Below are 27,937 nucleotides of genomic sequence, written 5' to 3'. Positions count from 1 at the left end.
AATTTCTAGATAGAACCACCTCATTGAGAACATGAGCTAGTATGTCTTAATTGCTGGGTGTTTCTCTAATAAATGCCAAGACAATGGATCACAAACCTCCTTTAACCTGAATAATCAATGTTGAATATATATATATTGGGGGGGGGGGGGGGGGGGGGTATGATTAGATCGTAACTTCCAATATATTTTAACGTGATTTCCATGGGAAATTCTAGTACTTTTGTTTCTATTATCTGACTCCTGTCTGCTCTCATGTTTTCCTTAACATAACCTCTGGCCTGTCCTGATACCGACGGTCACATGAATATAGAGCCATAATAACTAAACAGAATAGATCTGGACATGTTGCAGACATGGTTGAGATCAAATTTATTGATTATTTAATTAAGGTCTATGAAAAAACATAGTTCACTGTCCAATATACTGTTCACATAAACATGATGTAATATGGTGCTCTCATCATATCAGCGCCTGCAGCGTCACAGTCATAAGTTAGACTGAAAATATTTATATAGATTTTATTACATTTTAAAATTGTACACAAAAACATTTGGTAGAAAATATACATAAATAGTATACAATTTCCTTTGGAAATAGAACAAAAATTAAAAATAAAATCAGTCCGCATGTGGCCATCCCATTGTGAAAAATCTGAATGACTTTTGAACATCCTTGCTGATAAGTTGCTCTGATCTGAAACTGGATAACATTTGTTTAGTATAATTCCTGATTCCCAGCCAAATATCAGTCAAAGACCTATCATGAAACTCAACATTGAGGAATTCAAACATGGTCATGGACAAGTATGTGCCTACAACATCAATCCACTTTCACTTTCAGCCAAAAAGAGACTGCGCAAAAGACTGGGTAGTTAGTACAACCGGCTGCATTAGATCTGTTGTGCTATTTTGAGTCATACTTTCAATTATCCTCTTCTCTAGCCTCAAACGTTCCCTTCTGGTCATTCAAGGAGTTTTTCCATTAAACAGGATCAGACAGTCAATGTCAACATTAAGAACAGTGGTGTATCTGTACAAGCACTCGCGCACCGAGTAACACTGTAGCAGATGATAAGCCAGTCCATCCACTGCAATGAAATCCCAATGAGAGGTCCTCAGTTCAAACCTCGAAGGCTCTTTGCATGAGAACAGGGCTGTACAAATGCATCTCATTCATACAGAGCAGCAGTGTTCCTTATATACGTTCTATGCTGGTGTAAGTGTCCTCCTTTATATCTCCAAAGCACCTTCCTCACTCCCACTTGTAGACCTTTAGCATCTTCTCAGTGAGAGAGGCCAGGTAGCTGCCTTGGTTTACCTCGAAAGGGCAGATGTCCAACACTGGGAGGTCAGCAGGCAGCTTCTGAATCAGGGCTCCACTTCCTGCATTCCACACCTGGAAATAGACAAGACAAGAGGATCTATATTCACTCAGGGCCTTGACACTGACACAGACCTCAAGGTATCTTGCTTTGAATGCCCTGATGTTCCAAATTGCCCATTTGAGTAAATTCCTACAATTCCCAAGATTCCCATCTCCCTCAATTCAGAAGATCTTTAGAATTTAGACTACAACTTCATCTGTGTCTGTTTTTAATTTAAAAAGCAATATGTATTCAGCATTAATACACAAAATGGAACAATTGGATGAATATTTTGATGGCATCATCAAAGCATCTTTAAAAGAAGCCTCTGGTGAAGCCTCTTCGGGCGCTTATTTTAAATAAGGACACCAAACACTTTTTTTTAGACAGGTCGTCTATGGGAGAACAGGACAAAAACTCCACTCACACCAAAATGATACAGATTAGCAACTTTTCCTTTCATCTCACTGAAGTGTGTAGAAACATTTTGCAGGGTCATTTGATCATTAAAAGTTGTTGTAATGGCTTAAAAAGACACTTTATTTGACTCTGTCCTAGCCTTCAAGGGAAACTGCGCGAGATCCTTGAAACGCAAACCTAGCAACGACAACTGTCACTAACACTAATCTTTAACTGTGTGGTAATTGGTCAGAAATGTATCCCCCCCCCCCATCCTCTTTGCTGTCTCTCGCAAAACCAATAGTAAATCTAGGGAGTGGCATATCTCTAGTATATACAATCTCTGTTATTGTGTTATATATCCACCAAACCATCTCAAATAAGACAGTCAAAGACACTCCGCTTCAGTCAAAAAGACAGCCCTCAGTCATAAAGACACTCCTCTGCTTTGTGTCGGGCCTAACAACGCCCCTCAGCTTTGACTTACTTATTTATAATAAAGCACGGCCTCTCGTGCCTTATTGCTTAATTGAATCGCATAACAGTTGCACCATTGAGTCTTCCAAAAATTCAGCAGTGGGATGAGGTTTGGGGGAGGCAAATTCGTCACTGGGACAGCTCCACAGCTGCAGTCTGACACTGACATAATCGGGTTAGACTTCCATCTGTAATGACTGAAACAATGTGCTCCCTGTCTCCACACAGTGGACTATGCTCTCCTTGCCCCCGTTTCTTAATACCACGTGATATATACACACACACACACACACACACACACACACACACACACACACAATTGCGTTATTGCCAGTGGCTGATCAATAGATGTACGTATACACCCACCCACTCACACACACATCAGTGCCAGTGCTTACCATTGTGGAGTTGGAGGCCTCGTCCCCAGCACACACCAGTGTGGAACCCTCTCCGGCTGGGCTTCTAAACACAGCATTCTTGGTGAGCAGCTTGCAGGAGGAGCCAGCGTTGAAGGTCTGGACTGGGGAGCAGGAACAAGTGGGCTCCTGGGCTGTGTCCTGCAGAGGGGTCCGGTTCAGCTCCATCAGCACACAGCGCAGGGATGGGTTGGAGCGTCCTGGGCAGGGACAGAGACACAGAGGGTCATAGTATTACTAAACACTAACACTGGGGGGGGACAGATTGGAAGGCCATTCAGTTGCCCAAATGATTTTTGAGCCATGGTTTAGGTCCTTCTGGTCCTAGCTAGAAAAATTGGTTTACTTGCTGGGACTCAGGAACTCCCAATCACATTGTTAACTAGTTGTCTATTGATGTTCTTGTTGCATACATGGAAAAATGTAAATTAATATCAATTCCATGCACACTTATTCTAGCTATTCTTTTTACCACTCAGAACCCTTCCCCCTTCCCCTCACTATGAGGTTGCTGTGTGAGAATCTCACCTGGTCTGTAGGTCACCAGACAGTGTCTGCTCTCCGGCTCCACCTGGATGTCCGTGCAGCTGCCCGTCTCTAGGGGCAACATGTGGGGCCTGTAGGTGGTCCCATCCACCTGCTCCCAGAAGCAGCCCCCCCCCAGAGAGCCCGCGATGAGACCCCCGCAGGGGAACGAGCTGGAGGCAGCACAAGGCACGTAAGAGAGGGATGCCACAGGACACCTGGGAGGACACAGGTTCAGAGAGGTTATCTGAATGCACTGTTATTTTGACTGTATGGGCTGAATTGTCATTCTGAAAATGGTTTTGGGAAATCATATACCGACGTAATGTTCTATGGGAGGTTTGAGCATAGGTTTTTCTCATCTCAAGTTAGGATGCAGCCCTATGTTTTTATCACTAAAAGTGTATACTAGCTTGTGGCTACATAAATTGTATAGTATACTAGGGTTGCCATGATTTTAACTTCAATACCGATACCAGTTCAGTATCACGATACCGATACAATACCACAGCAGAGGGGAAAAAAAGCCTCAAAGTACAACAAACTGATTAATTTACTACAGTAGTCGGCATTATATTTATATATTTAGTTTAGTTGTCCACTACGTATATTGGAAATTCAAAATAAATGCATCACACTACGAAAATAATTAACTATTGTGTGAAATTATTCATAAAATATGCCTCCGGAGTGTCACTGAAAAAGGAAAACAAACACTATTCTGTGCATTCAACCACTCTCTAATTCAACTTTGAGAAATCAGCAACATGTGAAAAACGTCCCTCTGTAAACTCCATACCTCTCAACTTGGACATCACATCTTGCTAACTATCTTTGCTAGCTAGTAGCAAAGATGTAACCCCTTTGCTAGCCAATTTCATGCATAGAAACATTCTCTTGGATAGAAATATACAGTGCACTGTTCACAAATGTGGCCGTGGAAGCAGTATTACTATTTTTGGTATTGTGGTACCAGTACTACTATGCAACTCTATATTATACTATATTTACGTACATATTACATTCCTCACCTTATACATGAATACTATGTATGAGTAACATCTAACTCATTAAAACAAAACACCAACTCCAAGCCAGTGAAATCAACTCTACTGAAAGTTGTAGTCCTAACATGAGTCAAGAATGCATTGCACCGACTCAATGACCTCTGCCTTCTGGGTGAAGTGGACTGACCTGGACCTGAGAGGAAGCAGCTCCTGGACGTGAGTGCTGGTGTCCCTGGTGTCATAGACCAGCACAGAGCCATTACTGAGCCCAGCGTACACATAGTTGTTGTTGTCCAGGCACCAGCAGCAGCTCCACACTGGCTTGCCTGTGTTGTAGGTCTGCACCACTGTGTTGGTCATTAAGCTGTGGGGGGGGATGGTACAATTGGGATATAGAGTCCAGGAAAAAAGCAGATGCCAATGATATGCAGGCCTTGTCATAAACATTTGAAATTAAATTAATGTTCTTGAAACCATAACAACTTTATTCCTGAGCCAAATCAAATGTTCTCAATCAAACTAATGTGGGGCCAGGGGGTTTGGTGAAGAACTCTATGCTAATTTTGAATTATGATATTACATATTACACTGACTCTGTTTGACAGCGATAGAGGCAGTCTCTGTTACCTACCTGGTGAGTTTGATGGTGTTGTCCAGGGCAGCAGAGAGCAGCAGACTGTCGGCCTGTCTGTTGAAGGCCAGACCTCGGATCTGTTTGACGTGGATGGGCACATACTGGCAGGCCTTCAGATTCACTGTGCTCACCTTTTTTACTCCGCAACCTGGTCGCGTCATAGAGTGAGAGAAGAGGGTTGAGAGAGACATGAAATGAGGGGACGGTGGTGATTACAAGGCAGGAATGCCTCTCAAGTCAGAAGGCACAGAAATACATTTTCACTGGTGATGGTAAATATTTCACAGTCATATGAAAATATCCCTTCTAATACTCTCACCACCATGCACACAATATTACACAATGTGGAAAAAAAAGGACAAAAGCCAAATGATTGCAACAGATATAAGTACTTGCATACTGAGAAGTGAGAGACAGACTTCACAATATACTTTGACTTCCTTTTAATTGTTTTCGTCTTTTCTGCCTCTGGCCATGCAAACTTGATTAATTGTTTAATGGAACAGAAAAGTAAAGAAAAAACTGTATCAAAGTGTATTGAGTGTACGAGTTATGGTTAGATGAATAAACATGAAAAGTATGAGAAATATTATGCTACCTTTCGGTCGCATAATGCTACACCTTTGGTGTAGTCTGAAGTCTTATGCTACACCTTTGGTGTTTTGGTTATGCAAAGGTGAGAGTTATAAATAATATTATAATGTGGTAATTACAAGCAATATTTAGCAAAATCCAGGGGTAGGCAGTATATACAGTATATATACAGTATATATTATTGGAAATTCAGCGAAAATTACAGACTGTAGCTTTAATGAAAAAGCTGTTATTTAAACATCGGCCATGCTTGACCTGAAACCTACAAAGCATATTCAATTGGAGATCACTCACTTCATGATGAAATAACTTGCAGACCTCAGCTAGTCAGTGTGTCTATCTTGCATTGAACAGCACTAAACACAGCTACCCACTGTCGGCCTTCACTTTTCAGCTGCAGCAAGCGCCCCAAATATGTGGCTCAAATTCTGTGCTCATACCTGGAGAAAATAATAACTAGACTAAAATCCAAATTATATAATTTGGGGGCCATATGCGATCGCCTACCTCGCCCATGTTTTGGGTCGGCCCGATCATAAAACGATGCATTAACCATGTTAATAATCATTTATCATGGGTTTTTATTTTTTTAAGTGAAATCCATCCATCCTTTAAACAATTAATCAAGTTTGTATTCCCTTATATAGTTATTCTTTTCTGTGAAGCAAATTGTACCAAGGTGCTCTATAAATAAAGTTTGATTGGATTGATTTTCTACTGCCAGTCTTACCGGGCACCAGAGTGGTGTGGGGGGAGGGCTGGGAGGCCAGCAGGCAGCTGAGGGGCTCACAGTAGGCCAGCACCCTGCAGCCCCCTGTCTGAGAGACCAGGACGCCCTTGGAGAAGACATAGTGGCCCCCCTTGGTGCTGTCCTGTCTCTGGGAGAGGCCGGCAAGAGAGGTCCCTGAACTCTGAGAGGGCCCGCAGCCTGGCTGGGCCATCAGGGTCTTTAGCTCCTAACAGGGGAGAGGGAGAGAAAGTGTGTGAACTATTTGTGCTGTTGATATCGCAGTGGACTCGGTCTTTGTTGAATTTGGATTGGTTAAGCAGATCATAAATATTTGTTATTCTAGTCTACTTTGTGACTGAAAAGGAGAAGGCAGATTGGAAGCAAAGACACAGGAAATTAAGTACTGTACCTGTAGTTGCTTGCGTAGTTTCCCACACTCGTCCGTCATCACCTGCAGCTGCAGCCTGCACTGAGCTGACTCCAGCTCTGCCTTCCTTCGCAGTGACTGCTCCAGTCCCAATGACCTGAATAGACAGCATGCCAGTCAACCTCACTCACACTCGAAGCTTCCCACAGCAGAGAATGTTGTCAAATCAATCAATGACAATAGAAAAAAGATACAAGGCATTGAAGAACTCAGCCACTTACTTCTTCATATTCTCCTGCTCAGAGTTGTCTAGAGCCCTCAGCTTGCGAGCATACAGGAGGACAATGTCAGAGCGCTTGGCCTTCTTATTGCACTGCAGACACAAATACAGAAGCATTAAAAGGACCAGACGGATTTGGTAAGGAAATTTTCTTCTATCTTCAGACTGCATATTCAGCGAAAACAACTATGTTTATTTATGTTTTAAGTCTTTAACGTATTTGGTTCTAGATGGTTTTTTTTTTAATTTCCTGAGGCAGTATTTTCTAAAAGATTCCACCTCGGACCAGTCAAGAGGGCCAACACCCCTCATATCTCCGCCCAGAAGAGAATATAGTATACACTTTGTGACAAAAAGTGATGACGTCACATAAATTTAATCATCGAAAATAATACTTGAAAATTATAAGTCAAAGTGGTAGGCTGTTGATGCTTGCCCAATGAGACGTGGGTGAGAGGCTAAGGTGTTCTGCTGTTTGTCGGAAAAATTTTTTATGAGGATGTGGTCACCCACGTAGGCTATAGAATCGTGAGAATGGAATGTATGGATTAGGGGGGGGGGGGCCTCAGGGGGCCTTGAACTGTCTGAAGAACCACCGGGGTTCAGCTAAAGTTTGTCACTGATAAGGGCTGTGGGAGGGGTGGTGATGACTTTATGCTGCATACAGGCATCTATGTCAAAATTGCATATGAGGCTTAAAATAAAAGTTCAATACTGTGGGTTAAAATGTGCAATTAAAAAAAAAAGGCAATTAAAAAATGGTTAGGCTGCTACTCTAGTGCTAGTATTGTGTTCAATAATGAAGGGTTAGGGTTAATAAAAGGGGGGCTTAAAAAAAAAAAAAAAAAAAGGTTTAGTTTCAAACGTGGGTCTGACCCGTGCCGCGGACGTGACGTTGATAAGATCACGTGTTTCCCGGGCAAAAAAGGTGTATATATATGACCCATGTGTGAGATCTGTAGTAGTAGTTGTGGCTGTATGACAGTCTAAAATGGCGTCTATAAGGATGGTGGGGGAATTGGAAGGGTGTTTATTGACCCATGAGACGTGGGTGTGAGGCTAAGGTGTTCTGGTGTTTGTAAAATTAGTTGTAGCATCTTGACATTTTTATGAGGATGGGGTCACCCCCGTAGGATGTAGAACCGTGAGAATGGATTGGATGGATTAGGGGAATCACAGGGCCCTGAACTGTCTGAAGACCGACCGAGGTCCGGCTAAAGTTTGCCTCTGATAAGAGCATGTGTTTCCCGGGCAAAAAGATGTATATATATGTGACCCTGAGAGCTGGTCACAAAGGCCCAAAGACTTGTGACAGCGGCATCTGATCAATCTCTCTCCACCATGGAGGTGCAATTGTGTGGAAATGGCTGTGTGTTCTACCTCTTGTTACCTGTTCAAGTGTTATGGTAACATCACACTGCTGGTCATTTCCTCATAATTACACGTGATATATCTATCTGATAGGCATCGCTTGAGTCTTGTATTGAGGTTCAACGTTTTTCAACGTTTGCCATGTGGGACAGTGAACCGGCATTCTGTAATCCTAGTTTTTGTAAGCTATCCTGAAGCATGTTCTAAATGTTTTTTCAAGAAAAAAGTGGCTTGAAAGTCTTGGGATCTTTAGCATTGAGCTGTAAGACCCAAATTGTTAGGAAAGTATTTGTTGGTCGTACAAAGCTTTTGGCTTTTTCCTTTTTTTCTACATGCCAATGGAACAGCATTTTTAGCACCTTTTTTTTTATTTGAGATGGATATGGGAAGTTTAGAAACCAATGCTGGATAACAATACAATCTGACTTAAAGAAGCGTATTGCATATCTTTGAATATAGACATGTTGCATATGTAGGTATGTTCGCAAGTAACATGTCAGTAAAGAAAAGGGTAATGAAAGTCATAGCAGCTCACCACCAAAAATCTGAATTTGACTATGGGTATTGTCTCTTATTTTAACCCTTGGCTTGACATTTTAAATGTACAACATGTACCGCTATATTCCCATAGACACATATAGAGTTCATGAAAAGTATCACTAATTTGGATCGTTATCTCACAATTTGTTATTTAGGTCGATTTTTAGGATAGAACTTGAGTTGCTGGTATTATTGTGGGAACTCAAATCAGTCACTCAGCTTTTTCTATAGACTACCCTCATCAATGCAGAATATGTGCTTGTCCAATGAAATGTGAATGTTCTCGTTTCAGTACGCTGAACGCTTCATCTTTCACTCCACCGTTTCCTAAATCATTTCACCTCATATCCTTTGTTCATCCTAAATTTGTTTCTAATACTGCTTATTCATGTTTTAAGTTACCTATTTATACCAGCACCTTAGATTACCAGACCTGTACAACATTTGATAACAATGTTATTTTTGCACTAAAATAAAATGACTTTTGGAGCTATTGCTTGAGTTGAGTCTAGTGTGTTTCAGATGGTTGGACGTTCAGATTGTTCTGTTTTAGAGAGGAGAGGTGATGAGGGCAGGTGGATGTTCATCATGAAGCTTACTTTGTTTAATACCAGGCTAGTTTGTCGGGTGAGACCACACCAACTCATTGCATAGCTTGTTAACCAACTAGCCAACTAGCATGCAGTGGGTGATATTACAGAGAATAATGCCTTTAATGTAATAAATGTCAGTTTCACAATGTTTTGCATATGCACTGTTACGCTTCACCATAGCTCAAAACTGAGATCATAACTAATGAACAGCAACATTTTATGGGGGGAGATTCAATGACAACCTATTGGCAGTTATTTCTGTAATAAAACATTAAAGGCATTATTCTCTGTAATATCACCCACTGCATGCTAGTTGGCTAGTTAATATCCCTCTCGACCAATGGGTGTAAAAATGAATTTCTGAATTAGTAGTGCACGTACATTACGTGTATCCGGGACCAGTTGGTTAACAAGCTATGCAATGAGTTGGTGTGGTCTCACCCGACAAACTAGCCTGGTATTAAACAAAGTAAGCTTCATGATGAACATCCACCTGCCCTCATCACCTCTCCTCTCTAAAACAGAACAATCTGAACGTCCAACCATCTGAAACACACTAGACTCAACTCAAGCAATAGCTCCAAAAGTCATTTTATTTTAGTGCAAAAATAACATTGTTATCAAATGTTGTACAGGTCTGGTAATCTAAGGTGCTGGTATAAATAGGTAACTTAAAACATGAATAAGCAGTATTAGAAACAAATTTAGGATGAACAAAGGATATGAGGTGAAATGATTTAGGAAACGGTGGAGTGAAAGATGAAGCGTTCAGCGTACTGAAACGAGAACATTCACATTTCATTGGACAAGCACATATTCTGCATTGATGAGGGTAGCCTATAGAAAAAGCTGAGTGACTGATTTGAGTTCCCACAATAATACCAGCAACTCAAGTTCTATCCTAAAAATCGACCTAAATAACAAATTGTGAGATAACGATCCAAATTAGTGATACTTTTCATGAACTCTATATGTGTCTATGGGAATATAGCGGTACATGTTGTACATTTAAAATGTCAAGCCAAGGGTTAAAATAAGAGACAATACCCATAGTCAAATTCAGATTTTTGGTGGTGAGCTGCTATGACTTTCATTACCCTTTTCTTTACTGACATGTTACTTGCGAACATACCTACATATGCAACATGTCTATATTCAAAGATATGCAATACGCTTCTTTAAGTCAGATTGTATTGTTATCCAGCATTGGTTTCTAAACTTCCCATATCCATCTCAAATAAAAAAAAAGGTGCTAAAAATGCTGTTCCATTGGCATGTAGAAAAAAAGGAAAAAGCCAAAAGCTTTGTACGACCAACAAATACTTTCCTAACAATTTGGGTCTTACAGCTCAATGCTAAAGATCCCAAGACTTTCAAGCCACTTTTTTCTTGAAAAAACATTTAGAACATGCTTCAGGATAGCTTACAAAAACTAGGATTACAGAATGCCGGTTCACTGTCCCACATGGCAAACGTTGAAAAACGTTGAACCTCAATACAAGACTCAAGCGATGCCTATCAGATAGATATATCACGTGTAATTATGAGGAAATGACCAGCAGTGTGATGTTACCATAACACTTGAACAGGTAACAAGAGGTAGAACACACAGCCATTTCCACACAATTGCACCTCCATGGTGGAGAGAGATTGATCAGATGCCGCTGTCACAAGTCTTTGGGCCTTTGTGACCAGCTCTCAGGGTCACATATATATACATCTTTTTGCCCGGGAAACACATGCTCTTATCAGAGGCAAACTTTAGCCGGACCTCGGTCGGTCTTCAGACAGTTCAGGGCCCTGTGATTCCCCTAATCCATCCAATTTGAACTTTTATTTTAAGCCTCATATGCAATTTTGACATAGATGCCTGTATGCAGCATAAAGTCATCACCACCCATCCCACAGTCCTTATCAGTGACAAACTTTAGCTGAACCCCGGTGGTTCTTCAGACAGTTCAGGGCCCCCCAGGACCCGATCTAATCCATCCAATCCATTCTCACAGTTCTATAGCGCACGGGGGTGACCATATCCTCATAAAAATGTCAAGTTCCGACAAACCCCAGAACACCTTAGACTCTCACCCACGTCTCATAGGGCAATAAACACCCTTCCAATTCCCCCTCCATCCTTGTAGACGCCATTTTAGAGACTGTCATATGGCCACAACTACTACTAATACAGATCTCACACAGGATCATATATATATATATATATATATATACATATATACACCTTTTGCCCGGGAAACACGTGATCTTATCAGTGACATGTCCGTGACACTGGGGCAGAGCCTCGTTTGAAACTAAACATTTTTAAAAATTGAACTTTTTTTTTTAAGCCCCCTTTTATTAACCCTAACCCTTCATTATTGAACACAATACTAGCACTAGAGTAGCAGCCTAACCATTTTTTAATTGCCTTTTTTTTTAATTGCACATTTTAACCCCCAGTATTGAAGTTTTATTTTAAACCTCATATGCAATTTTGACATAGATGTCTGTATGCAGCATAAAGTCATCACCACCCCTCCCAACAGCCCTTATCAGTGACAAACTTTAGCTGAACCCCCGATGGTTCTTCAGACAGTTCAGGGCCCCCTGGGGCCCCCCCTCCCCCCTAATCCATACATTCCATTCTCACGGTTCTACATCCTACGGGGGTGACCACATCCTCATAAAAATGTAAAATTCCGACAAACACCAGAACACCTTTAGCCTCTCCCCCCACGTCTCATTGGACAAGCATCAACAGCCTACCACATCCGCCCCCAAAGGGGCGGGGACATAATTTTCAAGTATTATTTTCGATGATTAAATTTATGTGACGTCATCACTTTTTGTCACAAAGTGTATACTATATTCCCTCTCCCAGACATGTGAGTGCTCAGACACTGACTGACCTGGGGACACTTAGCTCCCTGACCCTGGCCTCTGACCCAGCGGTCGATGCAGGTGTTGCCGAAGAGGTGGCCGCAGCGCAGGGTGGCCAGGCGGTGCTCCCCAGACGTGGTCCAGGGCTCGAAGCAGATGGAGCAGGTCTCCCCCTCCCCCTCCCCCTCATCCCCCTGGGACGACCGAGGGGCCTTGATACTGGGAACCACGGGTCCCAATATAGACTGGAGAGAGGACAGATAGATGATGCAGAACATTACAAACAGTCAATGGAAGGAAATGCACAAGCTACTGTGACATTATGCCCATCCAAGAGTATCTCAGGTTCTTTTGTGCTGGAAATGGTGTTACCTCAGAATTCACTTGACTTTCGGGTTCTGTGTTCCCAGCCTCTGTATTTGCATTGGGATCTATACACAAGGAAAACGTTGTAAGGTTTACATTGATGGAAAATATCAATACAACCAGACTGCTATCTCCTGGGCCCAATATATCCAAACCTTTAAACTGGATCAGAATGATCAGGTCTTCAGGATCAGATCGAGCGGGCTGATTTCCCCTATACTACTCAAAATCTGGCAGATGGATCTGACCCTGGATCGCAAAAAAGAATTCTGATTCTGATCTAGATTCAAAGTTTTGAAATACTGGGCCTTGGCATACAAGAACAATACACCTAAAATCTCTTTAAGGAGGTCACCTTACCTGGAGGATTGGGGTTTTGTGGTGGTGTTGCTGCCACCGGGAGGGTCAGGCGAGGGCTGGAGGGTAAGGCAGGGCCTGCTGGGGATTCTGCCTCGTCCTCTGACTCGCTTACTTCCGTCGTACTCCCAGAGTGAGGGTCAGCCACATTGGCTGCAGGAACCCTCAGCAGGAAATCCAGGAAGCGGCTGGCAGGGGCAGCAGTCTGGCTTGGGTAGTGGACTCTCAGGCCTGGTCTTTACCACAAACAAACAGCAAGAGTGCAATGAGACAGTGGCATATTGGTAAAATAGGCCTCATGACTATACAGTTATCCCTGCAGTTTAAAGCTCCAGTGCATGCATTATAAAGCCACCATCAATATGAGCACAGCTGAAACTGTTAACTGAATGAATCACCTCACAACTTTACAGGCAATTCAGCAAACTACCTAATAGTTACCCAAAATGTGCATAGAGCTGTTTTGAGATAAGTGTCCAGTGTCCATCATAGTCCATAACTACCTGGCTCTCCTCCGTCTCCTCACACCCTGGGATGCTGAAGTAGTGGTCCTGGCCCCAAACCCAACCTCAGCCCTCTGACTGAACGCCCAGGTGGTCAGTAACTGTGGTGGGTCACGGGGAGCTGCATCCCCCTCGTTATCATCATCCTCTACCTCTGTGCTGCTGCCAGAGTCAGGGATGATGATAGGTAACTGGGCCCCCTCATGACCTGCTACAGCACCTGCCTCTGGTTCCCTACTTGGGCCCCCCAGCTGCAAGTCCACTTCCATAGCTTCCATTACCTCCATCTCACGACCTGTCGGTAGACATAGGGAAAATAAATTAAAAATACTGCATCATGTCACTGTAATAAAACAAACTAGTACATGCAATCGCTACGAAACCTGAAACAGATTTACCTCATTAACCAGTTGCCATGGATTTGTATTTTATCCCAACAACCTACATTGCATACTGAATGGTATCACTCATAGCTAGAGAACGATACGGCAGTCCGAAAAAGCCAGGTTATGCAACTTCCATACTACTGTATTACTGGGCAGTGGGCTGGCTAGCTAGCTAGCTAACGCAAGTAGTGTGGCTTGCACGTAATCACATTAGTAGGGAAATAGCTTGCTAAGCATAGCGAGTATGTAATATGAGCGGAACGTTACGTTAGCTAGTTTAACTCAAGCTAGCTGACAAACTCACTAGCTAGCTCAGAAGTTAGCACTAGCCCAGAAGCTAGCACTAGCAAGATTCCTAGCCACCCCCATGGCCTCTTCAGCAGTTCGGGTGGCGCTAACTGTTATGATTCGGAGAAGGCAAACAACTTGATTTAAATATTTATATAAATATACCTTGTTTAAATGTAGTTTATCATCAATACGATCGAATCAACTAGCTTATGGTAGTTCCGCTAGCTCGTAGCTAGCTATCGTTAAGATAGCGATGAATTCCCCTGCAGACTTTATCTAACTAGCTGATTCAAGTCTCCTCTCGACTCCAGCATTAGTATTCGCAACACATAGCCTACCTTTGAAATTCGCGCGTGACAAAATCGATCTTCGTTAAAGTCCGTGGAAGACCATGCTAACATTTTTGACGCCTTCAAATGCATGTACTAGTTTGATGTGACATTCTATTCGCATTCATCTTGTTGCTATCTCCCCCACTGGTAGACAGAAGGCTCGAATCTCCCGGCCAGTCTACAACTGCCCGCCTCATCATGTGCTTGCTCCATCATTGGTGCGGAGCTAGACTAGGCTACAACATTGCTCGTCTGGATGTCTGAAATAATTCTATGATTCTATGAAGAGTTTTTACAATGACTCGCAAAATGTTTTTTCTTCTAATTAATTTATTCATGTACACCTTAACTGTCACCATAACATTATCCAATACATTGCAGCCCAAACGCTGTCATTACAAGAATTATATGACCCAAAAACAAAATCATCACGTACCACATGCATTAAGATCATTGAATGTAAACAGTGCACAAGTATAGTGAATTCCATCTGATAATCATTGGATATGTGCAGTGCTATGTAACACACTTGGCTGATGCAATGTAGCATTGTTGCCTAAATCATCAGGAAATGAGATGCATGTTCAATTGGCCAGTTAAAACCTTTCCACTTTTTGGCCCTGAAAAACTCCTGAGTTGCTATGGCAATATGTTTTGGGTAATTGTTTTACTGTGATGTAGCACCATCTACTGAACTTGGAGGCATTTGCTAGCTCTCAAGCAGACAAGATGTTTCTGTACATCTCAGAATAGTTCTGCTGCTGCCATCAGCAGTTACAATCACCAATTAAGACAAGTTAGCAAATTCTTGTGGAAGCTATACATGGCCAAAACACCCCTACACCATGTTTCACAGATGAGGTGGTATGCTGTAAATCTTGGACAGATCCTTTTTTCTCCAAACTTTCCTCTTGAAATCACTCTGGTCCACGTTAAGATTAATATTATCTGTCCACAACACCTTTTCCAAACCTCTGCAGGCTTTTTAGGTATTTTTTCACAAACTGTAACCTGGCCATCCTTTTTTAGGATAACTAGTGGTTTGCACCTTGCATTGAAACGTCTGTAGTTTGGCTGGTGACATAAAAAATAGGGGGACTATCCATAAAAAGTATAATTTCTGAATGGTGAAACCATGTACACTATTTAATCAAATAAAAGATAGCAAGATAGTAATTGGAGTGAAGCCAAAAGAATAAAAAAATGCTTTACTGTCCCATTACTTACACAAGGCACTGTATATAGTTTTAGAGTCTCTATCAAAGTTATGTCCGGAATGCTGATAGAATCAGAGTTCTTTAGAAATGGGTGAAAACTGAAAATGCATTGAGCTATAGGTGTCACTCACGGCATATTTTTTAAAATATAAAAACCTGTACTGTATGTGCCCAAACGTTTCATGTTTGGGCATATACAATGTTATGCGTTTCACATGGTATGCAAACCCTTCCAATAAACAAACAAAGTAATTGACAAGCTTTTTAAAGAAAAGGACAGGATTTCATTTCAGTTTGAAGCTCTCTCTGAAAAATGGGTATTCATAAAGGATGAACTTGAGGCAGCAGCAAGTTGCTCCTCTGTTGACCTGTGTGGGTGATCACAAATCTCTTCTTGATTTGGTTTTGCTCTCCTAAATCAGTTATGTTTCTGAAGGACTCGATCCTCGAGGAGATGATCCTCCGTTAGTCCTCCTCTAACAGCTCCACCACTTTGCGTAGCTTGTCCACCAACACTGTGGAACAGATAAACTTAGTTAGCACGTTTTTCCTTCACATGACAACCCCAATCCTGAGACTATAGACAGACAGGATATGGGTACAATCAAGAGGACACATTTGAACTGAGCTCGACAGGTAGCTAGAAGAGTTGAAGAATTTCTATACAGTACAGTATGAGTTGAAGGTACCTCCTGCAGTTGGCCTGTGGAAACTATCATAGGAGCGACAGGCATTGATCAGTTCTCCCAACTTTTTAGGACAGTCTTCAGGAAGTGGCTCAGTGTGTTGGTCCTTACACACCTTCTGATAGACCTCTTTGTGTGAGGAGCAGTCTGTTGTTCAGACAAGAAAGGACAGGAGAACGGATAGGGTATGACTTGACTTGACTACATATTAGACAGCATGAATTTCCTGTTTGCTGTATTTCAGAGTGCATTTTCATTGACATACACCGCATATTCACTGAAAGTGGTCACACACCTTTGAATGGATTATTGCGGGTTGCAATTTCCCACAGGACAATGCCAAAACTGCGAAGAACATAATAATTCAGTGAGAGGGAGCTGTCAGTCGACATTTTTGTCAACATAGACCAACAGTGGAAGTTTCAACAACAAAGATTGTGCTTCTTTTGTGACTTCATATTTATTGCAGTTGTTGAGGGATGGTGCTGTTGTGTGTGACTGGGAGCTGACCTGTACATCTCACAGGCCTTGTTGTAAGGGTGGTGGATGCTCTCAAGCTGCTGAGGTGAGCTGTAGCATAAGGAACTGTTCTTTCTCTCCTTGGTCCTCTTCAAAGAGGTCTCAGTTTTCGCCAACTCCAAACCCCCAAGCTGACCACACACAACAGAGTACACAAAAATTACTACACTTTGTAAACTCTGTAAACAACATCAACTGTACATCTTCCAATCAGGTCTGATTAGATACATCTCTTTGACATTTACTGATATGATATAATCACATTTGGCAGCTGCAACTACATGCCTATGGACCTTGATATCTACTATACTGTCATGTCGAAGACACAAATGCAGCTGTGTAAAAGATTGCCCAGGCTCTCTCATACCTTCACTCTGTATCCATCAGCTACCAGAAACTTGCTACTGTTGATGCATCCATGCACTTTAAACTTCTCTTCAGATTGATGCAATCTACAGTGAGACAGAGAAAAACAGAGTCAACATGATACATTTTAGTTATATGGCATAGATATACCCATTGGGGTGGAAGGTAGCCTAGAGGTTAGAGAGGCTGGCCAGCAATCGGTAGGTCACTGGTTTGATCCCCACCCCAGGAGGGAGCCGGAGGTGAGCTAGTGACTGGAGGGCTGCTGGCTCCAGGGGTGCCTGACCCAGAGCTCTGTTCTCCCTGGGAGTGTGTGTTGTCTTTCCCCTCAGGGATCAATGAAGTATGTCTTCTTCTTAGATTTAATGAAGAGGAAACAGGGCATACAGTGTAATGCAACAGTGAAGTTGTTATCAGTGAAGTTGATATCAAACAATTAGTATGAAGTATAGATTATCAGCTTTTATTTAAGGGTATTTGTACATGTTGGTTTCACCATTTAGAAATTACAATACTTTTTATACATAGTCGTCCTATTTCAGGGCACCAAAAGTAATCACTAAGAACAATAGGTTTCACAAGGGTTTCATTCCTATGGTGGCACCTGTAAAGGCCTTGTGCTGCATCCAGGCTCATGCGAGCCTTTCTGTCCCAGGGCAGTTTTCTCTGGGAATCCAGAACATTTCTCAGACTACCCTTCTCGCAGTACTCCATGACGATGAGGTAGTTTGGATTGGGTACTAAAGGAGAACAAGGGTGGAAAATAGTGATTGAAATGCAATGCATCACAGACACAGTATCCTGTCTCCTATTTGGTCAGCAATGACCTTCACATAAAATAAGCCAATTCAGAAGCTTAATCACCATTCTCATCCTGGACACATATTCCAAACATTCGCAGGATGTTTGGCGACTCAAAACGCTTCATGGTTTCAACCTCCTTTTGGAAGACACTTCTCACCTGACTTTGGGAGAAATACCACTGTTTTCAACACATGTATTTGTTTTAGCATACAAACATCATTTCATTTACGTGAGTTAGTTGCCATAAGAAATTCAGTTATTGTAAAAACCTTGGGCTGGTGCTAATTGGGTATGTGTATCTTTTGATGGCCACAGGGAATTTGTTGTACTCTCCTTTGAACACCTCTGAGTTGGCAGAGTTATGGATGGACTGTTTGGGCAGGTCATAACTCAACTCCTCTGGCTTGATCTCTCGAATGTCTTGAAAAAAAATGCTGGGCTTCTTCACTGCGAATGAGATAAACATAACAAAGTCAATGAGATGGACTTCATCACTTTGTAGTTTGAGGACTGGATATCTGTTTAAAGGTTTCATAGATGAGACTCTGATTTCAAGCCCTGCCCTTAGTCCTGCCCCCTTTCAATCTGTGAGCTCACTCCCCTCCCTGAATGTTATAGTTCATTACATTAGGCCTACATATTGGCTATGTTTTTATGGCATGTTCATTACTGTATATGGAAAAAACGTCTTCAACTACAGCTTTCGGAAAGTATTCAGACCCATTAACTTTTTCTACATTTTGTTATGTTACAGCCTTATTCTAAAATGGATTCAAAAAAAATTTTCTCATCAATCTACACACAATACCCCATAATGACAAAGCGAAAACAGGTTTAGAAATGTTTGCTAATTTATAAAAAAAAAAATTAAAAAAACTGAAATATCACATTTACATAAGTATTCAGACCCTTTGCTATGACACTCGAAACTGAGCTCAGGTGCATCCTGTTTCCATTGATCATCCTTGAGATGTTTCTACAACTTGATTGGAGTCCATCTGTAGTAAATTCAATTGATTGGACATCATTTGGAACGGCACACACCTGTCTATATAAGGCCCCACAGTTGACAGTGCATGTCAGAGCAAAAACCAGGCCATGAGGTCGAAGGAATTGTCTGTAGACCTCTGAGACAGGATTGTGTCGAGGCACAGATCTGGGGAAGGGTACAAAAAATGTCTGCAGTATTGAAGGACCCCAAGAACACAGTAGCCTCCATCCAAGTTTGGAACCACCAAAGCTCCTCCTAGAGCTGGCCGCCCGGCCAAACTGAGCAATAGGGTGAGAAGGGCCTTCGTCAGGGAGGTGACTAAGAACCCAATGGTCACTCTGACAGAGCTCCAGAGTTCCTCTGTGGAGATGAGAGAACCTTCCAGAAGGATAACCATCTCTGCAGCACTCCACCAATCAGGCCTTTATGGTAGAGTGGCCAGACGGAAGCCACTCCTCAGTAAAAAGCACATGATAGCCCGCTTGGAGTTTGCCAAAAGGCACCTAAAGGACTCTCAGACCATGAGAAACAAGATTCTCTGGTCTGATGAAACCGAGATTGAACTCTTTGACCTGAATGCCAAGCTTCACGTCTGAAGGAAACAAGGCACCGCTCATCCCCTGGCCAATACCATCCCTACGGTGAAGCATGGTGGTGGCAGCATCATGCTGTGAGGATGTTTTTCAGGGACTGGGGGACTACTCACATACTGCTATACTGCACTGCTATATTATACTGCTTATATTACTATATTATACTGCACTACTACTGATCATATATTGCACTACCTGTAAATACTGTTCATTGCACTTTCTGCTATTTTGCACTTCTGGTTAGACGCTAACTGCATTTCGTTGTCTCTGTACTTGTACTCTGCACAATGACAATAAAGTTGAATCTAATCTAATCTAATCTAGTCAGGATCAAGGGAAAGATGAATGGAGCAAAGTACAGAGAGATCCTTGATAAGAACCTGCTTCAGAGTGCTCAGGACCTCAGACTGGGGTGAAGGTTCACCTTCCAACAGGACAACGACCCTAAGCATACAGCATACAGCCAAGACAACGCAGGAGTGGCTTCAGGACAAGTCTCTGAATGTCCTTGAGTGGCCCAGCCAGACCCCAGGCTTGAACCCGATCGAACATCTCTGGAGAGACCTGAAAATAGCTGTGAGAGGATTGAGAGGATCTGCAGAGAGTAATGGGAGAAACTCCCCAAATATAGCGTCATACCCAAGAAGACTTGAGGCTGTAATCGCTGCCAAAGGTGCTTCAAAGTACTGAGTAAAGGGTCTGAACACTTATGTAAATGTGATATCAGTTTTTTATTTTTAATAAATTAGCAAACATTTCTAAATTCCTTTGTCATTATGGGGTATTTTGTGTAGATTGATGAATTTAATCCATTTTAGAATAAGACATTCATAACATAACAAAATGTGGAAAAAGTGAAGGGGTCTGAATACTTTCCGAATGCACTGTATGTTCAATTGAATACTATAGATTGTCTACAGTATATCACCTTAGGCAACTTACATGACTCTAACATGTCTTTGATGTTTCTCACTTCTTGTTGTGTGGAGTCCACTATCTCATGCACTGCATCGATGCTTTCCTTGGTATCCTCAGCCAGAGACTGTAGCACTGTGGGACAGACACACACACACACACACACACACACACAAAGGTAACAGCCTGAATTGCATGGGTCCTCACAGAGCGGATTTGAACTAGTGAACTTTAAAGTGGAAAAACCTGTGGTTACAGTGCAAGACTAGCTTTACTTACTTACTACGTTACTTCCTGTGCAATAATAAAAGCCGACATCATGTCAGCAGTAAGCTTACACACAGGCAGGCTGCTACATACTGAGTGACTTGTTGAAGACACTTTTGAATTTGAGCTAATTTTAAGAGTGTCATAGCAAAGGGTCTGAATACCTATGTAAATTAGCTATTTCTGTATTTCAATTGTAATTGTGCAAACATTTCTAAAAACATGTTTTAGCTTTGTCATTATGGGGTATTGTGTGTGGACTGATGGCAAACATTTTTATTTAATCCATTTTTAATTGAGTCTATAATACAACAAAATAAGGAAAAAGTGAAGCTGTCCGAATACTTTCCGAAGCCACTGTATAACCTAAATAGAAATGTCTAAAAACGGAATATTTGTCTCACATTTCTGCAGCTCCATTCGGTCGCTCTCTCTGTCTGCCTCATCCTGTGTCCAACGTGTGGCATCTTGGAACACCCCCTGCAGCTTTTCTCTCTGGTCCACCTGCAGGGCGAGTGAGAGCACCTGAAACGCATCATTCAGACGATCGTTCAAACTCCCAAACTCGTCTCCTTGATCATAGGCCTTCAAGATGCGTTTTAGGTAGCTGGCACTGGCATATTTTTTCATCATATCCAGGGCACACTCAAGGGTGATTTTGAACTCTCGCAGGCCGTTTTCCACAAGCCCATGGTTTTCCCCTAGTCCCCTCTCCTTCACTGCCATCACCAGCTCCACCAGTGCTTTGACACGCTGGGTCAAACGCTGACATCGCTTCTTATTGGCTTTCACTTCCCCACACAGGGAGTAGAGATTGTTTGCAATGCCTAAGATGGGCTCTATGATGTCCATGGCTGCCTAGAGACAAGAGAGACAGAGAGGAACAGGGAATGGAGGTGAGAAGAACACATGATCCACCATCATGTGTGTAATTAATTACAGAGGAAAAGTATTTTCAAAATAGCCTACAGACTGTACACTGTAAACACACTTTTGGACAGAGGTATGTCTCAATTCTACATTTCCAAACCAAGCGTAGTACACCAAAACACTATGCTGACCTCCTTGTAGACAGAGCACCAACCCAATTAAATAATGTTGAAGGCATCACATAACAACAGTCAGACTTATTAGTCACTTCAAATCAGTCAGGTATGTGTGTGTGTGTGTGTGTGTGTGTGTGTGTGTGTGTGTGTGTGTGTGTGTGTGTGTGTGTGTGTATATATATGCTGACACCACATACATTATTGTACCTGAAGGCAGGTAAAATAGGTTTTCTTGCCTTTTCTTGACCCTGACCACTCATTTTTCATAAGTTCCCTTGTGAGTGTACCCTTGTAAAAGTACTGTCAGTTAAGATATTTCCAAAATAAGTGTGGAAGAGGAAGAGAAACTTGCTTATCCCTGATGCATATCGGATATGAGATACTGTAATATGCAGTTTTAGTTTCCTGCAATACCGAGGAATGAAAATCCTTTGAAATAGTTTCATTGTAATAAGTGGTGTTTCAATGATGACAAATGATTAGCAAATTAATAGAACATCACATTTAAACATACTGTAAGTTGATTAAGAGCAATCACTTACTGTACCACTATATGTCATTGTTCATAGAAAATGGAATCTAAGCAAGGATGTTGACATTGAGAGACCCACATGTGTATTGAGTCAAAGGCACATACAAGTATGTAGTCCTACTGACATGCTCTCCATCAGCCTTTGCATACATGTGGTTAAAGGTCCTTGGGAGTTCAGTCCTACACATCCTTGGAGTTAAAATCATTATGTTCACAATCAGCACAATTAACTTTAAATTCCACACTGTCTACTATACACATTCACTTTTTGCATACGTGAGGAACCACTTTTGTTGTAATTACTTTAACCATTGCACTTTTACATTAAGCATTCTGTAGTAAATATACTTAGATGAAGAAAGGAAGCTGCAGAGGTCCGGATGAGTCAGTTTAATCGTCTTTAATTAATCATAACTTCATCATTACATACCACGGCCAGATGTGGGGGCTCCTGTCCAGTCAATAATGTCCCCTCCTATCTAGTCCAGCCGTTCAGTCTTTTATACAAAACAGCCTGCTTTGTCTTCCAGATTTGGGCATGGAATTCCCAGGTCCACGTTACCCTAAACATTTTCAACCTATACGATGGTGATGTTTACAGTTTTCACCAAATAAGGGTATACCTTTTGGTGCTGTTCACAGCCTTAACTAATTAAGACTGCCCCCACCACTATCTCTCCTTTACCATCCCCCCAACCTACAGAGGTCAACTGCATGCTGCAACATTCCAAGGGCCTGACCCATCAGGCCTTCTTCTGGTCAGAGCAAAATATACTACAATTCCCTATACATGTGACGGCCTGTCTGCTGATAAAATATGTTTTATAATGAGAAGATGGTTGCGTGGCTCAAAACCCAATGGTAGCCCTTGTCCACCTGGAATCTAGCAACGTAGCCACTGCAGGCATGCGCAGATATTTTCTTTCACTGATGGGTTTCATATTTTGTAATATACATTTGTGAAAGTAGCTGGGCAACGAAGTGCAAGTAAATTGTGTCACAAATTTCATTGATGCGTATCGGCGATTATTCACGAGGGCAGATGATCTCGTTAGACTGCGCATGTGCGTAGCAGTCACGATCTTATCATAAACTAATATTTTCCGATTGGCGGGCTAGCATGCTCCGCTCTGTGGCGAAAATCTCGTATTGTAAGACCCTGGACATTATTCATGTTTAGCTCAATTTAATGAGGACAATGTGCAGATAAGTAAAAGAAAACGGAGGATCCAAGAAAATTAGACTCCAATGCAGTGTCGTTTCGGCCCCACCAGTAGATGGCGCTGTTGTGCAAATTAAGCATCACCATTGTCATAATTGTATATTCATATCCTACCGTTAGCAAATCGAATAATTGGTTAATGAAACATTCACGGCTGTGCTGGCTCAGTGCTATTGTTAAACTCCAGGCATTTTGTCTTTCTCTGGCTGCAGCACCTTTTTGAACCACTAGGGACCGTGGGGCCGGTGGAGCTAGGCCCCTTGAGGCTTTCAACAGAGAGGCATACTTTGAGCATGCGCACAACCATTTTTCCCACTCAGTGTTTCATTGACAGAGAGGGGCCAGAACAGGACTGGTATATGGTAGTGTGGCCATGCTCAAAGTATGCCTCTAATGTGATCAGTCACTAATATTGCTGAAAACTGTTTTTTGAAAAATAAATATTCTAACCTGCACAGTCTTTCACACTGTGTGTTTCTGTGATGATGGGGAAAGCGAAATAATGAACACTAGTCAATTCTATTTCGGTAGGACAAGGCTGGCGGTGGCTATGGTCAAACATGCGTCTTCAAAAGTTACAAAAAAAAATGTTTTTGTTCAGTCAATGGAAAAATAGCACAGGAAATACCAGTACCGTTTCTAACTTCTGATTGGGTGGGCAGCCTACATCCCGCCTCCAAAGTCACCCATTGCCCACCCCCTCATCTCGTCACAAACACACAGAGCTCTGAAGCAGACCCGTCCGCTGCACAGTGTCTCTCGGAGCATGCCGAGGGGAAGGGGTGTTGCTATGACAACTATGAACTCTGATAGCTCAGATTGCACACACACAGAGCAAGGCAAAGCAAGAAAAATCACACACTCAAACGCATAACCTGCTCTAACTCGTGTATGGATTGGAACAAATGAGTGTTCTCAATGTTAGTTTAACTAGTTAAGTTTTTGTTTATTATGCTTATATTTGTCAGGGATCATGTACAAAAACAGTAATCTCTGATGCTTTCCACCAGATATAGCTACTTGCGAATTTCCATCATCAGTCCATTTGCATCAACTCAAATTTATTCGATGAAGGGAGAAGGACAGACTGAGGAGAAAGATCTGTGTCTGCCAGACCCCTACCCAAAGTCCCGCCCCCAGCAGCAGAGAATAGTTCCCCACCAATCAGTGATTACTATTGTTCCAAACAACTACCTTTTGTGAGATATAATTACGGTGACTTTTCTACAAAGGTTACCCATTCTCTCAGAAAACAATGAGGAAGCCTATCTGGACGAGGTGGCGGACCTGTCACTCTGGTGTCAGGAGAATAGCCTCATCCTGAATGTCTCTAAGACTAAGGAGCTGATTGTAGACTTCAGGAGAGTACAACATCCAAGGACCTACACGACGAGGTGGCGGACCTGTCACTCTGGTGTCAGGAGAATAGCCTCATCCTGAATGTCTCTAAGACTAAGGAGCTGATTGTAGACTTCAGGAGAGTACAACATCCAAGGACCTACACGCCGCTTGACATCGGTGGGACTGCTGTGGACAGGCTGAGCAGTTTTAAATACCTGGGAGTCCACATCACAGAAGACCTGACCTGGACTACCCACATCAGTTCACTGGTGGGAAAGGTAAGGCAACGCCTGTTCCATCTCAGGCAGCTGAGGAAATTCAGTCTCCCGGAGGATCCTTCAGTCCTTCTATTCTGGAGCTGTGGAGAGCATCCTGGCTGGCAACATCACCGTCTGGTACGGTAACAGCACAGTCCAGGACAGGCGAGCTCTGCAAAGGGTGGTACGCCTGGCAGAAAAGACCATGGGAGCTCCAACCCCCCCTCTCCATGTCCTGTACACCAGGAGGTGTAGGACCAGAGCCTACAGGATAATGAAGGACCCTCACCACCCGAAAAACGGACTGTTCCAGCTGCTGCGGTCAGGCAAACGCCTTCGCTGTCATGCATCAAGAACAGAGAGGCTTAGACTGAGTTTCTTCCCCCATGCCATCAGGATCATCAACGATGACCCCACCAGTGCCCCCCTCAAGTCACTCACACACTCACTGACATCATAACACATATGCACACACATAATCATCCATCTGCTGTTTATATTGCTTATACTGCTTATACTGTTCATATTGTTTATACTGTTTATACTGTTCATACTGTATATTTTTTAGTACTTCTATTTTATTTTATTTTATTCTATTTTAAAACGTATTGTATTGTTGCACTTCTCTGTGGCACTGTCACTTTTGCATTTCACTTCACTTCACATTTCACTTCACTTGTTTTTATCTTAATGTGTTGTTTGTTTTGTTTTTAATGATTGATGTCATGCTTTTGCTTTTACTTCTCTTCTGTAAGGTGACCTTGGGTGACCTGAAAGGCGCCTCCAAACAAATAAAATGCATTATTATTATTATTATTATTATTTCACTGTATACTTGTATGCATGTGACAAATAAAGAATCTTGAATCTTGAATCTTGAATCTCTCAGTTCGTGAATGCTGTGCTACAAGCTCATAGTTTGACCTACATTCATTTACCCAACCTGTTTTTTCTGCAGCCCCAAGGCAACTGAAAAACGAGTACAGACAAGGCAAGAATTCATGTATTAGCATTCATGCATTAATCGAAGCATTATCTAACTTTATCTGTCTTAGGGTTTACTATAGAGTTAGAAATATTGTTTGGTTCATCATTGGTAGTTCCACATTCAGCACCCTGTATCAACTGATTCAACAATCAGCCTAGTCAGTCAGTGAATGGTTTGAGCCAAGGACATGCTCACAAACTCAAAAGTCGAAAGCATCAGTCTCAAGTATCACAACCATTGCCTGATATCCATTTTACTTAAAACCAATTGAAGGGCAAATAAAGGAAAATGGTAGTTTACCTTGAGAGGCTGTCTTGTGTCGGCTGACAATGTGCGTCTTTGTTCCACTGTCACTGAAACTGAAACTAGGGAAGACCTTTGTTTGCACTGACACAGGTTTCCATAGAGCTCCTCCTACCATTGCTCAGAGTATATCAAACTTCCTCTGCTCATCTGAATTCATGTTTTTAAATCACTATTACGGTTGGCTTAATTGCTTAATGCATTTTTGTTCAAAGAAGACCAATGCTAGTAGGCTGTTGAAAATAACTCAATAAACCAAAAATGCACTTAGAAACTGTCTGAGTCATTTGATAACAGCCAAGATGGACCTAAGTAGGAGACTATGTATTTTTGTATTTTTAATTAACTATACCTTTAATTGTTAATGTTCACTCTTAGAATGAGAGTCAGTAATTTCCAGTGTAACATATTTATTGTTGTTCTTTTCCTTAAATCAATTAATCAATCATTTCTGTACAACAGTAATGCTGTAATGACAGCGGTGACATGAGTTCACAACTCTGTGGCTGTTTAGAGAAGCACCATAATGTGTGGCCTAATAAGTCTATGGGCCAAACAAAGAAACTAGCTCACTGCTCCTGTGAATATAATAATTGCTTTGAGTATTCCCTGATGAACATCAATGTTGGAAGAACTTGCCATAGGCATGTCACAATGGGTTTAAGAGCTATTGAAGAGTAATGTCCGTAGGAATAAACATCTTGCTTCATTTACAGGCTTCATTCCATCACTCTTTTTATAGAGGGTTGGGGAACAACATGTACACTTGTTCTTTAAAATTGCTTGTTTCTGAACTTTTGTTGCCTGTGAAACAGCGCCATCGTGTGGACATAGCTGTTTGATAACATTTTGTGGTTTCGTGACCCGGGTTAGTTGCAACTATCAATTTTCCTGCTAGTTGCTAAGCTAGGAAGTCCTATAGGCCTTTAGCATCAATGTTATCTGAATTAACTCTGCCATTAGTGATATTTCAGATAGTAAAGCCATCAGGTACTAAAATTGTCCGGGTTGTCGCGAATGTCGAATTTTCACAGCAGATCGAACATCGCTTAAAGATATGATGTATTTTTATAGTATCACAACTAAGCTAAATGTAGATTAATTGTTATGATATTTGGTAGGGATCAGTGGAGGAGGGAACTTGTTATTTTTCTGGTCGTTCAAATGAGCGCTAAAGGCAACGAAAACAGCTGGTCGTCGGCATGGCCGATAATAGGGGTTGCCCGGTAATAGAGGGCTGTTAGCTAAGAAGTGAACATTCCACATATTTCAATGAATGCTTCAATTGAAGCAGACAAGCAAAACATCTCCAAAACGTTGAATTGTTTATCTCTCAATCCATTCCTAGAACGTATCTAAATGTTTTTTTTTATAACCAAAACAACATAATTTAATATAAACAATAACTTTTTTGTGATTCTATGAATGTTGTAGTTTAGTTTTCACACGTCCCATTCAAGTGTCCAAAAATTGTAGAGTGCACAT

The 27,937-nt window shown here is 41.9% G+C and overlaps 2 protein-coding genes across 2 annotated transcripts; both read right to left on the bottom strand.

The window, feature by feature from the left end:
- Positions 1–352: 352 nt before the first annotated feature.
- rfwd3 (ring finger and WD repeat domain 3) lies at positions 353–14,546 on the bottom strand. Its single transcript, XM_083667386.1, has 13 exons — positions 14,412–14,546; positions 13,397–13,691; positions 12,897–13,129; positions 12,543–12,601; positions 12,200–12,415; positions 6,794–6,885; positions 6,555–6,669; positions 6,146–6,371; positions 4,819–4,969; positions 4,375–4,551; positions 3,184–3,398; positions 2,638–2,855; positions 353–1,395 (listed from the first exon to the last, which is right to left on the bottom strand). Exons 2-13 carry the CDS (start codon positions 13,681–13,683, stop codon positions 1,252–1,254), a joined length of 2,133 nt encoding a protein of 710 aa, XP_083523512.1. The 5' UTR covers positions 13,684–13,691; positions 14,412–14,546; the 3' UTR covers positions 353–1,251.
- A 180-nt stretch (positions 14,547–14,726) lies between these two features.
- LOC310802601 (mixed lineage kinase domain-like protein) lies at positions 14,727–26,491 on the bottom strand. Its single transcript, XM_083667065.1, has 11 exons — positions 26,450–26,491; positions 21,168–21,621; positions 20,524–20,631; positions 18,267–18,444; positions 18,058–18,158; positions 17,798–17,933; positions 17,195–17,279; positions 16,819–16,958; positions 16,604–16,653; positions 16,312–16,455; positions 14,727–16,137 (listed from the first exon to the last, which is right to left on the bottom strand). Exons 2-11 carry the CDS (start codon positions 21,613–21,615, stop codon positions 16,088–16,090), a joined length of 1,440 nt encoding a protein of 479 aa, XP_083523191.1. The 5' UTR covers positions 21,616–21,621; positions 26,450–26,491; the 3' UTR covers positions 14,727–16,087.
- Positions 26,492–27,937: the final 1,446 nt, after the last annotated feature.

The sequence above is a fragment of the Argentina silus genome (genome assembly GCF_951799395.1).
Source record: "Argentina silus genome assembly, chromosome: 3".
Taxonomy (NCBI): Eukaryota; Metazoa; Chordata; class Actinopteri; order Argentiniformes; family Argentinidae; genus Argentina; species Argentina silus.
This window is presented reverse-complemented; position numbering and strand designations above follow the sequence as displayed.

Bases quoted from the DNA above. Each gene is read 5' to 3' on its own strand.
- LOC310802601 (XM_083667065.1), bottom strand. From the start codon at position 21,615: ATGGACATCATAGAGCCCATCTTAGGCATTGCAAACAATCTCTACTCC. The intron at 18,445-20,523 runs GTAAGTTGCCTA...TCTCATTCGCAG, and splicing joins CAAAGACATGTTAGAGTCAT to TGAAGAAGCCCAGCATTTTT. The intron at 17,934-18,057 runs GTGATTAAGCTT...GTTCTCCTTTAG, and splicing joins ATGTGTCCAGGATGAGAATG to TACCCAATCCAAACTACCTC.
- rfwd3 (XM_083667386.1), bottom strand. From the start codon at position 13,683: ATGGAGGTAATGGAAGCTATGGAAGTGGACTTGCAGCTGGGGGGCCCA. The intron at 2,856-3,183 runs GTGAGATTCTCA...GTCCCTGCCCAG, and splicing joins TCTGGTGACCTACAGACCAG to GACGCTCCAACCCATCCCTG. The intron at 1,396-2,637 runs GTAAGCACTGGC...GTCTATTTCCAG, and splicing joins AGGCCTCCAACTCCACAATG to GTGTGGAATGCAGGAAGTGG.